The sequence below is a fragment of the Meriones unguiculatus genome, chromosome 8 (genome assembly GCF_030254825.1).
Source record: "Meriones unguiculatus strain TT.TT164.6M chromosome 8, Bangor_MerUng_6.1, whole genome shotgun sequence".
Classification (NCBI taxonomy): Eukaryota; Metazoa; Chordata; class Mammalia; order Rodentia; family Muridae; genus Meriones; species Meriones unguiculatus.
The window spans coordinates 68,840,314-68,854,629 of NC_083356.1; the positions used below are offsets into that span (position 1 = coordinate 68,840,314).

At 49.1% G+C, this 14,316-nt stretch overlaps 1 protein-coding gene across 2 annotated transcripts in view; it reads right to left on the bottom strand.

The window, feature by feature from the left end:
* Positions 1-12,967, bottom strand: part of Qsox2 (quiescin sulfhydryl oxidase 2) — a 30,119-nt gene extending 17,152 nt beyond the window's left edge. The window contains exons 1-3 of one of the 2 annotated variants that reach the window (XM_021641098.2): positions 12,664-12,967; positions 2,296-2,396; positions 491-539 (exon numbers count right to left, since the gene is read on the bottom strand). In XM_021641098.2, the coding sequence (XP_021496773.1) occupies positions 491-539; positions 2,296-2,396; positions 12,664-12,937 (424 nt within the window). In that variant the 5' untranslated portion in view covers positions 12,938-12,967. Of the gene's footprint in view, positions 1-490; positions 540-2,295; positions 2,397-2,502; positions 2,638-12,663 lie in introns of those variants that run through there. The other variant, XM_021641099.2, reaches the window with a different exon arrangement.
* Between the last annotated feature and the right edge of the window lie 1,349 nt (positions 12,968-14,316).

The window sequence follows — 14,316 nt, forward strand, 5'->3', positions numbered from 1 at the left end:
CTAAATTCAGTTTCTATCACCTATGTCAGGTGGTTCACAACCTCCTCTAACTTCAGTTCCAGGGGGGATCTGACACCCTTGGCTTTTAAGGACAGACAGACAGACAGATGAGGGAGGGGGGCACGTACACACACACACATACACACACACACACACACACACTATTTTTTTTAAAGATTTATTATTTATACAATGTTCTGTCTGCATGTACACCTGCATGCCAGGAGAGGGTACCAGATTTCATTATAGATGGCTGTGAACAACCTGGAAGAGCAGCCAGCACTCTTAACTTCTGAGCCATCTCTCCAAGCCCCACCAAACACAGTTTTTAAAAAATTTTAAGAAGTCTTCTTCTCACCCAGACTTTCAGGTTTGAATTTTTAATAGACTGTCAGGCAGCACTGGGGCAAACATGCTGAGACCACGTCCACTCCACCAGGTTGAGCGAGTCACCCTAAAGAATCAGAATAGAATGCTGTGTGCTCCTTACCTTTAAAATTTTCTCCAGTTGTAAACTCCTTTGTGAATGCTTTAAAATACTAAAGGAAAAACATACAACAAATAAGAAACAGCATGGGGAGTTGTGATGACTGCTGTCTCCACCAGAAGCTCTGGGCAAGTCCCTCCCAAAGTTACACTGTTGGACAAGACATGCTCCCTGCCTCCATGGACACTGGTGTTCCTGCAGATGTGCAAACCCAACTGGGTTCCATTATGTCATTTCTAACCCAACAAAAGCAAGACAATCCACCAGGGCAGGATCATTACAAAGGTGGCATCCCTTGAAGAGCACAGGTTCCAGGGAAGTGAGCTATCCATAGCCTCTGAGAAGATAAAAGCTCTGTCCAGAGCCATCTGGAGCACGGCAATGGCAGTCAAGGACAGGTAGTATGCCCAGCACAGCTCAAAAGGAGGCCAGCACTGAGACACACAGAGGACTCACTGTATGGCAGTGGGGGAAGCAGAGGCAGCCAAGAGGAAAGTGGATAGACATCTTCACAGTCCCACAGAAATGAAAGCACAGATGTGCTTGTCACCAGGAAAACAGGGAACACAGGCACTTTGCCCTACACCATGGACAGATGTGGTATGCTGTGTAGGGCCTAGCCCCAATAGGTCCACTGGCCTTCTTCTTCTGCCCAGTCAGAGAAACCTGTCATGGGCTGGGGGGACCTTCACAGCAGTGTTGGTCCATGTACTAAAAGCCAAGAGATAATCCAACATTCGGCAGGTTTTCGCATACAGTGAGCTACTACTGCATAGCCAAATCCAATGAGCCAAGCAGCACCCAGCATCATGGGCAAATCTTGGCAAAGTCATCTGAAGAATAAGAAAGAAGGCCCAGGGATTTACACACTGTACTGTTTAATGGAGGGTATGAAGTTAACAGCAAGTTAAAACAAGAATACACGTGATACTATCAGCCCAAGGGCAGAAAGCAAGAGCACAAATAACAAGGGCCTGTGGGGCCCCTGGGGCTATCACTGCACTGAGCATCCCAGTAGCAAAGCCCAGTCAATGGGTGGGTGGGAACACAGGGGACACCACTGAGCTGGGTCCTGCCTCTGACAGTACACAGTATTAGTAGAATGGAGGTGCATAATTGGGGTCATGCGCTCTTCAGAAATTATCTCAAAATAGGGCTGTGGTGTGGCACATGCCTTTAGTCCCAGCACTTGGAGGTAGAGGAAGGTGGATCTCTGAGTTCGAGGACAGCCTGGTCTACAAAGTGAATTCCAGAAGAAAAGAAAGAAGAGAAGGAGGAGGAGGAAGAAGAAGAAGAAGAAAAAAAAAAAAAAAAAAAAAACAACTCTCCAAAGGTGCTCTATAGTTTTGGAGACAATCAAATGCAAGCATGTGGCCACAGTCACGCACACTCTAAGCACTGGAGCTTTTGTCACAGAGAGTACCTCTGCCCCCTAGTGGAAGAAACAAGAACAAGCTTGTCAGCAGGGCTAACTGCAGTCCAAGCAGCAGGGTGCTGGGGGAGCCACTTTCAACACTGCTGGTGCCTTCTGAAAGTAATAGGAGACCCAGCAGCATGATACCCCATAAAGATATGTACCCAACAGGCTTCTGTGTGAGCCAGGCTACATCTGGCTCCGATCAGAGCCTTCTGTGACTCAAGAGGAAGAACAAATGGGCCACATGCTGAGAATGCAAATCCCCCAGTTTTCAGACTTCAAGCCAGAAATGCTGATGTAGAAGTTACTGGTATATGGATGATGCTGCCTGAAAAGCCCCTCGTGAGAAAGGCAGCACTGGAGCAGGAGGTGAAGGTTGCAGGGGGCTCACCCTGAAGGTGGGGTAGAAGTGGATGTCATATGTGCGGCACACGTCCTGGTTCTTTTCTTCTGCACAGTCCAGAGCAGCAACACGGATGGCAGCAGCCCAGTCTACAAGGCAAAAATGGGACCTTGAGCAGGTTTGCCAGCACCCAGCCATTCCACCCTAGGCAGCACCTGCGGGAGCACCAGCTGCCCCAGTGAAACCAATGCGCACCTCCCTTTATGCTGTCCATGAGCTCTGTGCTGAGCTGGGAAAGCAGAGTGACAATTCAACCAAAGCTAGAGGTTCACTGTTCACCGCGAAAATAGATTTCTGCTGAATTTCCAAATCACTCAGCTTGCCATGCAGCAATCTCCTATTAAAAGACACCTGATGGGTCGCGAAGTGCAGGAACCTGAAGCACTGTCTGCAGCTGGTAACGGAACACTACAAGAGACACCAAGTAGAGCATGCACAGTGATCAGATGGACCTGGTGGGCCCAGGGGTGTGTAACCACTTTCAAGTCAGGCCAGTGGTCTGCACTGGCAGCACCCCGCCCCCACTCCCAGCTGAGGGATGCATACGTCATTGTTGCAGAGGAGGAGCAATTTTAGATCTCCTTTCTTAGTTTCAAGTTTGTTTTTGAGTTTCCAACAAACGCACACACACACACCAGAAAAAGTATAACAACTCCTTACACCTGCCTTGTCTCAGTGTCAGTAATTTTTGCTCTTATAAATGATTTATCCAAAACCCTACCCAGTTCTAGAACTCGGGAAGCAAACCTTAGATCCAAAACATCAGTCATAAATCTGCGTGTCTTTTTCAGTCCAACATACTGCCATGGCCACAGCAAATGACACGTGTTCTTAATGCCATTAGGCATCCAGATGGAGCATCCTCTTCCCATCCTGCTCACATCCTACACTTTCCCTAGAGCTCCTATAAAAGTGGCATAAGTAGAGTCAGGTTCATTTGCTGGTAGTGCTATTAAATGAGGAATAGGCTAGGTGCGCCTTTAATCCCAGCACCCCAGAGGTGGAGGTAGGCAGAGCTCTTGAGTTTGAGACCAGCCTGGTTTACAGAGAAAGTTCCAGGACAGCCAGGACTACACAGAGAAACCCTGCGTGTGTGTGGGGGGGAGGACAGGGAGATGAAGGATACTTCTGCAGAGGTATGAGGGGTCTCGGCACCTCTCATTATTATATAAATACACATTAGCTCAGGCTGCAGTCTCTTTTCTCACCTCTCAACCAGGGAAGGGACACTTTGCGAGGGAAGCTGCCTCCTGGTAACACAGGGCTAAGAGCTCTCTCCCGCCTTGCCCTCCGGTCACTAGCATCAGGTGCACCCTTTAGGTAACTGCAGGGGATCCTTCTAAGAGATGTATACCCTTTCTCCAGGGTGTTAAAATTACATCATTATTCACACTTCCAGGCACCTGGCTCCACAGGGGTCCTGTTCAGGCCCAGGCCCAAGAAGTGCTAGTCTTGCCTGGTGGCCTTTTTACAGTATAGCTAACAGGTACACAGTTTTGACAAGGGAATTGGTACTAACAAGTAGATGGGCATGAGAGACAGAGAGAAGAGCCACTTGGACGACCTTGTACACCCTCTGTCTGGAAGTCCCTTGATTTTTGGGTAGCTCATACAATGGATCACTAATGATCAGCATGCCCTGCATTGAAAGTGTTACTCTGTTTATACTAGCAACCTAGCTAAAAGTCACATGAAACCATTCCTCCCAAGGCAAGTAATGCTCAAAACTTCAGAGGCTGCATGTGGGGATTAGCCTGGATGGAAGGGGCAATGTCAGAGGACACTTAAAACACCAGGTACCAGAGTTCAGTGATTGCCTCCTGTGTGAACCATCCTAGTGTCCTACATACTACTCTCACTTGTAATACACACCTTTCCTCTCTTATTAAGAGTAAGGAACAATAGGTCATTCACAAACAGTAACCAAACACTGTCAGCTACGAAAAACCAGCTTTGCCCCGACGCCACTTTAAAAGCATAGAAAACCTCCAGTATTTCTGAATCACAGCCATAGCTCCTGGAATCTCAAATGGCACAGAACTGAGGAAGAACAGTTAATGCTCCAATCAATTAGAGGCAGATGCCACAGAAAGAACTCGAGGCTCAAGGCACTTCAAGGACACAATCAGCCCCTGCATCTGGCATAGCATCTCATTCCTGCCACCCTGACTTGACTCACAGTCCCAACCAACTCACTCTGCTCACTGGTGTTTCTACCCACACCCTCCTTCCATGTCCTAGAAAACCACCTTCTGCCTGAAAAGAGTGTAACAGTGAAAATCTCCAAAAGTAAAATGCAGGAACCAGCCTCCCAGCTACTGAAAATACCAAACCCACCCAGAATTGGGATGGGTGCACCTAGGTTTGCCCGGTAGGTCTGAGTCTTGGTTTTGTTTTTCAGATTTTCCTTAAGCACACATACTCAGGAGATGTGAGTATAGGGCTGGGGACTCAGTGGCAGAGCACTTCCTGGGCTGATCCTGGAACCATGCAGCTGCTTCCTGGTGCTGAGCACTAGCTTTATGCACCTCAGATTTTGCATTCTGGAATCTGCAGCAGAAGGCCGTTCAAACACGAGGCATGGAAAAAAAGGGTTCCCCAGGAACCCTGCAGGAGACAGTGCTCAACAAGACAAACCAGAGCCAGTTTTGTAGTTTGTCTGTTTATTTGTTTTATATGTTTTTATCTGAGATAGGCTCTGACTATGTGCCCCAGGCTAGTCTTGAACTTGCAATGCTCCTGCCTCAACCTCTTGAGTGCTAAGGTCATAGACTGGCTGGTTATATTTCTTTTAATAACTCCCTGAATCTAGTCCAGCAGTAGACTGAACACATGAGCCCTCCTGAAAATATATGGCATCTGGAAGACTGAAGGCACTAAGAGCCTAGTCCAAGTTCACTGAAAACTGCACCCTGGATCTCCATTAGGGCAAGTACTCAACATTGATCCCCAGATTTCACCCTATCCATGGTAGGGCACTGTCCCCAAATACATGAGGAACCTCCTGGCACTGCAATCTACGTAGCACAGGAATACTGCAAGGGTCTTTGATCCCCACAGTCCCACCCCAGTGACCTGTGAATACACAAGGACAATTACTTCTAAGTACCCATTTGATGAGGGAGGAAGAGGGAACCCCAGATCAACTCTCCTAGTGATACTAGGGCAGAGACAAGGAAGGTGGGAGTGTGGGGAAGCTGAGGTTTCAGAGTGCTAATTTAGCACCTGGGCTCAGGGAAATCAGCAGAGTGCAGACAGTGAGTCACCCTACCAAGATGGAAGGAGACTCTTGCTCAGCTGTGCTCCTGAGAACAAGTTAGTACAACCCCATGTAGCCAGCAGCAACTCACAAAAGGCCTCAACATACTCTGTGGCTTCAAATCACACTCCTTCACACCTCTCATCCTGGGCCCAGGTCTCCTGCTTGGACCACCACTCTGCTCTCTTAGCTGGGCTGTTTCCTGTCTCCCTCCAGGTTCCTGAGCAGATACCACTGAAAACATCCAGGACACTCAGGTGCATGAAGGTGAAGACCTGAGTACAGCAATCATCAGCTAGTAAGAGCTTCAGGCTGTCCTGGGAATGACAGTATGGCCAGGCTGGGTAAGCAAGGCTGAGACCTCTCTAGGGCCATGGAGATAAGTCTTCCTACCACATGAGCAGCTACAGAACACTTTTTTTTTTAAACAGCTTTTTTCTTTCATTTTTCTTTTTTTTAACCAACAATGCCCTCTGATCTCACAAGATTCAGAGGAGCAGTCATCATGAGTATAAACTTCATCAGACACCAAATACATGCGTCACAAACACGGGCTGGGACCAACTGACCATGATGCCCAGTGCTGATGTCTCTGTCCTGTCTCTGTGATAACTACAGTTGGCTGTCTTAGCATCTCTTCTGAAATGCCCTGTCCTCCCCCTCAGCTCCAAGTGTCTCACATGGGTACGGTGGAGACACCATACGGGGCAACTGCTTGAGAAAGCCCTGGGTCACCCACACTGTCTCAGCAGCCTGATGACTTATCAAGGTGGTAGAGAGACATCACTGCAGCACTGAGGAGGAGCAATGAGCCTGCAGGGTACATGGAGCTTACCTTTTTCAGACAACTTGATAACAAGGTCATTTACCAGTGATGGAAATCTTTACCAAGAGTCTATCCTGTACCATCAAAGTATAATTTCCAAAGAATTAAAAGCAGATTCTCAAGCCAGGTGTGATGGTGCACACTTGTAATCCCAGCACTCAGGAGGCAGAGGCAGGTGGATCTCTTAAGTTTGAGGCCTGGTCTACAGAGCTAGTTCCAAGACAGCCAGGGCTACACAGAGAAACCTTGTCTCAAAAACAAACAAGCAAACAAAATAAAAGCAGATTCTCATGGAGGAACCCACATCATCATGTCAATGTTCTTCAGCAGATCACTGAATATGCTGGTAAGATATTGAGGTGACAGGGATACTGGAGGATCAAAGCACAAGTCCTCTAGGGACAGGGTGTGGCTAGGACAAAACTCTCTCAGAGACAACCCACCCCATTAGCATCTCACTGACTGGGTAAGGTGTGAAATTTGCACATAACCTTAGCCAGGGCTAGTGAGCAATGAGCAGCAGCCACCAAGACACCCCTGGATTGCCAGTTCCTGTAAACTGGTAACTAGTATGAGAAGAAAAGGACCCACTGTGGCTGAGAAGGAAAAAAGCCAGAAGGGAGAAGCTGGCCAGGCTGGGAACAGGGTCATACCCTCGGCTCACTCCTCATCCTGGCTTTATGTAAGCTTTATTCCAAATCTATCTATATAGTTGGGTGAGATGGTCCACAGCTGTAATCCTAACATCAAAAAGCAGAGGCAAGCCAGGCACAGTGGCACACCCCTGTAATCCCAGCACTCAGAGAGGCAGAGGCAGAGGCAGAGGCAGAGGCAGAGGCAGAGGCAGAGGCAGGTTGATCTCTATGAGTTCAAGGCCAGCTTGGTCTACGAAGAGTCCAGGACAGCCAAAGCTACACAGAGAAACCCTGTCTCACCCTCCACCCCATCCCCCCAAAAAAAGCAGAGGCAAAAGGATTGCAATCTTGATGACAAGACTGGGCTACACAGTAAGGCCTTGTCTCAAACAAATCACCCCTCCCTCTGCCCACCGAAAAAGTGCAAAGGACATTCAAGGGTGGTGTCTTGCCTCTGTTCTGTCCACTGGGAACCTCACAGGCCTGAAATGGCCTGCAAAGCCCCTGAGCTGACCGTAGAAGACATTACTTCCTTAACACTTTCTCACCAGCAGCCAGGCCAGGCCCCTGGTGGGAGAGGCAGTGACTACTGTTCTCAATCCATTATGAAGAGTTATTTTGCCTTTCCCAGTGTGCCAGTTCTTCCAGACTTTTACCCAGAAACTTCTCAGAAGTCAGTTCTGCCATTCTTTGGTTTCTTGTCATTCTGGAGCAGGATGGACCCTGTTCATTAGTTTTCCCAGGTCACCACCCTTGAATTATTTTAATATCCTCTGGACCTGGGGTCCTGCCTGCCTGGGGGGGGGGCTCTCTGTCCTTGTTGTGGCCAGCCACAGAGATAACTCCTCAGAGGGCAACACTGGGCCTCTCCAACTGCCAGTCTAGCTCCTTTAGCATGGGTAGGTTAGTACCAAACCCTCTCACCTACTACACACCCTCTATGAAACTAGGACCTGCCTGCTTTCCTCACTGTTCCTCTCAGCCCAGCAGAGCTGGATTAACAAGGTGAGAGCCCATGCTGCCAGCTGCCAATGCTGAGAGAAAGTCCAGTTTCACCCTCACACAATCACCATCTGCCCTTCTGCTACTGCAGGTTCCTGTGAGCTGATAAGGCACCTGCAGAGCCACACTGGGATAAAGTGTCCCTTAACAGAGGATGTTCTGGAAAGGCGGCATGTGTGCTGGCATCTCAGGAGGCCTTTGAAAACCAACTGGGCCTGTGCACCCTGAGAGCTGCAACAGACGGCGGTGACAGTTAGAAACTGTGAGGCCTAAAGCCTGAGGCTGGCAGATGGACAGTATTCACAGCAAACAAAAGACACAGCACCTACTTTACCAAAAATGAGATTCAGAACTCTGAAAAGGCTGGCTTTGGAGTGTGTGTCTCATTCAGCAGTCCCTGCCTGTCTGTCTAAGACGCCATACTAAAAGAAACTGAATGCAAATTGCCTGTGTGTACCAGTCAGGCTGCCCTCTCCACACTGGGAGAGGGCCCCCATGGGAGTGAAGAGGCTGTGAGTGGGAACAAGTGACTAAACTACGACTGACTTCTGGCTTTTACTCAGCTTAGCTATTTTAGTACTACAGGCTTAGAAATACCTGTAAAATAATTACAACACAACACAGCAGACCAAGTTACTTCAGATTTATTTGTCAAGTGATTCTTTTGCTGAATGAAAAGATTCAACCTTTCTCATCACTTTCAATGGAGAAGCAGATAAAATCTTTATTTGCAGCCAAGCATCATTGGGTCTAGAACCATTACAGGGGAATTAGCCTCCAGGTTCAAACACAAGGCAGGATGGCTTCTTCACCCTCAAAAAATGCTGGGCAACTATGGCTCCAATTCCACATCCAGATATAGAACCTTCTCTCTGAGTGCACTCCCTCTCCTGTCATAGCAAAGGTCTTCTTGGAGGAGTTCCAAGTGTGAGTCTGGGTAGAAAGAAAACAGACTTTTCTCCACTGCAGCCTAGTACCTGACCCACCAGTCAGGGCCATCACTGTGCCCCAGCTTCACTCAGTGTCTAGGGCCTCAAGGTTCTCCATTCTTAGCACTTGATGGAGTCTTGGTAAGCTGAAGAACAATGTGCCCATAAGCATTCAGGGGTATACTGGGGTGAGGTTAACAAGCCCTGTTGGTGAGATGGTAAAGCATGCCATGAGAGAGACAAGCAAGGAACTGCTGTGGTGACTGGGTCTGTTTCATTGCCTGGCACCTGAGAGGCAGTGATGACAGTCTTCCGGGTGGATGGCCTGGACAGCCTTACTGAGTAAAGCAACCCATGTGGCTATTTGAAAATGCATGAGCAGCTGAGGTCCCTAACAGGCTAACTGCAGTTACCCTGGAAAAGAGGCAAGCTCTCTAGAGACCCGGCTGGCAGCTGGCCTTGGCTGATAGTAAAGTGACCAAATGGCTGTGACATACACAGAAGAATGGTTGCCCTCTGCTGTTGGTTCTGACACCTGCAGCTTTCAGGACTCTGGGCACTGCCACACCCCTCAGCAATTGCTGTCCCCAGTGTCCCTCTCTACCTGTTTCCAGTACATGGATAATGGACACCCTATAAATACTAAGCAGCCATCTTCAAGAGCCTGTGTTCTAAGCAGGCAGAAGATGCCAGACACCACTGGAATGACACCAGGGGAAGGCATAGAGGCTTAGCTACTGCTAGCAGCAGCAATGGGTACTCAGTCTGTGGATGGCACACTCTGTGCCTATCTACCTGTCCAATACCTCCTACTCTCAGTGCCAATGTCCTCTCTAGGGATACAAGAAGTGAGCCAATGGGGATCTGTCATCTGGGCACCATCACCTGCAATATAAGAAACTAAACTCCCCCTTGCTAGATAGTTCTAGAGACATTCTAGATGCTGTGATGTGGACCTGCCAGGTCTCCTGTTCTCCTTCAAATTCTTCACCAAGAATTTTAGAGCCAACAACACATCTGTCCTGCTCTCCAGGGTAGACTGAAGGGGAGAGAAGAGCCCTGCAGTCACAGAGAGCTCAGAGAGACATGGACTTCAGGGCACAATCCTGTTCTTCTAGGTCTCTATGGAAATCCTTCAGTGGCCAGGAGAGTAAGCACAGGTGTCAACTGCCAACCCAACTAAACATGAAATAAATGATTTCAACAGAGCAGGCTGTGTTCTGGGAAATACTTAAGGTGAGAAGGGCCTATGCCAGTGCCATATAAACACTAGAATGGCCTCTGGATCTACTGAACAGTAGACCTTTTGTTAACCCATCTCTCATAAGGAAAACCACTATTTCCCCCGCAAAGTCTGTGAAGAGCCAAAGAAACTTCACCCTTCACCGTAAGTTTTTGAGGAAGTGGAAGGTGTCCTGAACCAAAGACACATGGCTGGGGAATCTCTCCCTCTATAGACCTTCCAGCTGCTCGCTCCAATTAGAAAAGACTGAAGGGCAGGAAGGCAAGCAAAAGCCACCTTCTAGCTCTAATCCCCACCCATGGCAACAAAGCCAGTTCAACCAGAGACTGAGGTGGGGGCTGGGAGAAACCACTGGGCACTATTTCAAGGTGTCAGAAAGAGAGACCTGGGGAGGACCCAATGCAAGGCCTGCATGTCCAACTCACAGGTGACTGATTACCCCTAAGGACCCTCTCTCCTGCTAGATAACCCAGGCAGAGAGCCAGCAGGAAGCATAGCCAAGTCAAGGCTAGGGCAGAGGGCCTAGTGCTTCCCATACTCTGCACAGAACTCCAGAAGACAAGGCACAGAGGGGTACTGAGGTCAATATCCCAGGACAGGGTTGATATCAGGCGATCAGATATCTTTGGAGCTTATGCTGACAGGGTGTCAGAACCCACCCAGTAGCCTAGGCTGGGACTGATAACATAAGTGTTTACCAAATCCCTGGGTGCTTTCTTTGAGAGCCTTTGCCCTAGAACATACTCTGAGGGTCACATCCTGACTCAGGCAGCTCTGCCCTCAGCATCCCTGCTTCCCTCCTCAGGTCCACACCTGTTCCTGCCAGTCAGCTCTTTCACTTTCACCATACCTCATCAGTAAGCCTCAGGCCCCATCTTCTTGGCAGTCAGCCACTCTTTAAAGGTAACTGCATTTTATTAAGTCAATCACAGCATTAGCTGTGGATTTTTACTGTAGCACTTTCAGAACTATCCTTTCTTCAAGTTCCAGGGACAATTTCTAGAACAGCCAGTTTATAACATCTGATGTGGCTTATGCAAGTCAGTTACTAGACTGAAAGCCAGAACCGATATAAAAAAAAAAGCTGCCAACAAGTCCTGTCAGGGTCACCTGCATGTCCACGAAGTATCAAGAACTAGAAAGTCCTCTCTACTACAAAGTGGCTTAAAAAATAAAAATTACCCCCTCCCGAAAAAAAACAAAACACCATATAAACTCTGCCTTTTCAGTGTCTGGTCGCAGTTTTGGAAAGTGCTTGCCAAGGACTTAAGAAAACCTGAGGTGGCTTAGAAGTTAAACACACATACTGCAGCAGAGTGGTGGTGGAACATGTCTTTCATCCTAGCACTCAGGAGGCAGAGGCAAGCAGATCTTTGTGAGTTCTAGGCCAACCTGGTCTACAGTCACGGCTACACAGAGAAACCCTGTCTCAAAATACTACAAACAAACAAAATCCACATACTGCTCTTGCAGGGGGCTGGAGTTCCTTTCCTGGCACTTACATCCTACAGCTCCCTACCATCTCTAATTCCAGCTTCAACGGATTCAACACCTCTGGCCTTCAAGGGAAACTGCACTCACCTGTACACACCCGCACCCACATAATCCAAAATAAAACAAATATGAGAAAGAAAGAAAGGAAGGAAGGAAGGAAGGAAGGAAGGAAGGAAGAAAATTTAAGACACAAGAGAACAATTCCAGCCTGGACTACATTGTGAAACTGAAAAAAAAAAAAAAAAAAAGCCAAGGTGCCCCCAACAACGAGGAAAGAGAAGGCAAACATTTTAAAATAGTCATTTGCAATTGTGTACTTGGAAAAAGGGCTTCTTTGCAAATCTGTTTAAGAAAAACACAGCCGTGTTAAACACCAGACCTAAAACCTAAGGTGCAGGAAAAAGAGTAACAATTTGTTGTCCTGCCTCCTGAGATCTGTAATTTGAGGTGAGTTCAACAGTAGTAAAGCAGTGAAGCCAAACCTCAGTCAGTGCCGGGAAGGCCTGCACAGCCACTTAAATCCATTTACAGGAGCTGCTGGAAGGGGTCTGAGGTCTGCAAAGCACCGAGAAAGAACTAAACACGTGTGGGAAGATTTCTTAAAAGCTATGGTCAGTGAACAAGGAGCCCAGCAAGAAGACGCTTTGTAAACTTTGTTTCTGCAGAGCAGTCCCCAGAGTGTCTGGGTTTCTAAGTTTCTCGGCCCAATGCCCAATGTGTCGGTTACCTAGCAAACCAGGCTGGGGTTTGACAGGAATGGGGGCCTTCCAGAGACGGTAGGCTCTGAAACGAAATTGCTGGGGATGGGGAAGGTCGAGGCTGATGAGGCAGTGGCTAGGGAAAGAGGCTGGGGACGGGGTGAAGCCGGTGTTCAGAGCTGGCGACCTCGGGAAAGCTATCTGTCCTGCTGTGGCTTCGACCCACAGCTGCTGCTCGGAGGAACGTCCGCCGGCGCGCAGGACCCTCACCTCGCACGTCCGCCGCCAGCGCTCGCCAGGTGGGTGCGTAGCCGATGCAGTGGCCGCACCACGACGAGTGGAACTGCACCAGCCACGCGGCTGAGCTGTTGCTCGTGGCCGAGCGCACGCTGCCGCTGTCCAGCAACCACACGGCGTCCTCGCCCACGCGGTACAGCCGCGACGCGACGCCCTGCCGGGGCCCCACCGCCGCCACCGCGGCCAGCAGCAGAAGCCGCCGCGCTCCGGCTCCCATACCGCGCGCCACAGCCCGGGCCGCCGCCATGTTGGGAGTGCCGCCGGCGCGCTGACCTTTCACCCTGGCAACCGCCATCACGTGGTTCAGCGCGACGGTCACGCCCTTGCACTGGCCCCGCCCCCGAATCCGCTAGTCACCCAGGCACCACCCCTCGCTCTTCTAGCCCCGCCCCCGTGAACTGGCCCCGCCCCAGAACATAGGCCCCGCCTCACTGCCTAGGCCTGCTCCTCCCCCACACTTCTGGCCCCGCCCCTACTCTCGGGTCACTGTTGGCCCTGTTCGTCCCCAACCACAAGTGCTTTTCACTCAGCGAAGAGCCTGGGCCTAGGTAGTCATATTTAGCAGGGGGAAATAGCCCTTGCCACGTTGAATGTGAACTTGAGTAAACATCAGGCCTGGGGCTTCAGTCTGAAACGCAGATTTAGGCTTAAAAGCTATTTACTATGTCCCTGAAATTCATGAATTTACCTATGATTTTACATATAACCTATTATTTTTACCTGTCAACCTCTAACGTCCACGGTGATCACCTTGACCTTTTTATAACCCACAGAATATAGTATAGCTATGGGCAATGTGAGACGGCCTCCTGCTAAGACTGTAGAAGGGAGAAGTGGACCTGCCTCTTTTTAGACAGGTTTCTGAGGCTGGCATAGGATCCACTGTGTAGCTGAGTCTGACCTTGAACTCCTTGTCCTTCGGCCTTCCTAGCACTGGAATTCCAGATGTGTACTGCCATGTGGGGCTTCTCCAATCACTTAGTCTACTTTCCTAGCTAATAATTGGCTCTGTGCCAAGCCCTAGAGAGAACACATAACCCAAACCAAGGCCTGGTAGCAGGGGAGTGTAGAGCAAGAAAGCAAGTGGGGGAGGAGGCTGCTGTGCATATAAGAGCAGGGAGGCGTCTCTTGGGAAGTTCCTGAGTGGAGGACAGGGAACATTTACAAAGTTCCTGGGGTGAGGCTGCAGAGGCCTTGGGAAATGGAGTGTGGAGCTGGTTTTGGTTGGAGCAGAGTATGCTAGGGAAAGAACAGACAGAAGAGAAGTTGTTACAAAAGACTAAAATCCTAACCATTCTATTTCATGAATAAAGACCTAGGAACCAGATGCTGGGCTCAAAACCTGTTAGCTCAGAGAGACAGAGATGGCACCCAGCTGACCTTCCTTCTCAGCTCTTGTCCCAGTGGGAAAAGCCCAAAAGGCTCACTAGTTCAGCTGACAGCCTGAAAAGGCCAAAAAACAGAAGGCCAAAGGCTTACTAGCTCAAAGCTCAAAAGGCCAAAGTGCTAAAGCTCCTTCTACTTCTCCATGCTGTCTTAAATACCCTGAACTCAAAGTCCCTCCTTCTCTTTAATCCCTGCCATTTGGTTTCTTGCTCCAGCTCCTGACCTAGGGTTAACTTTATT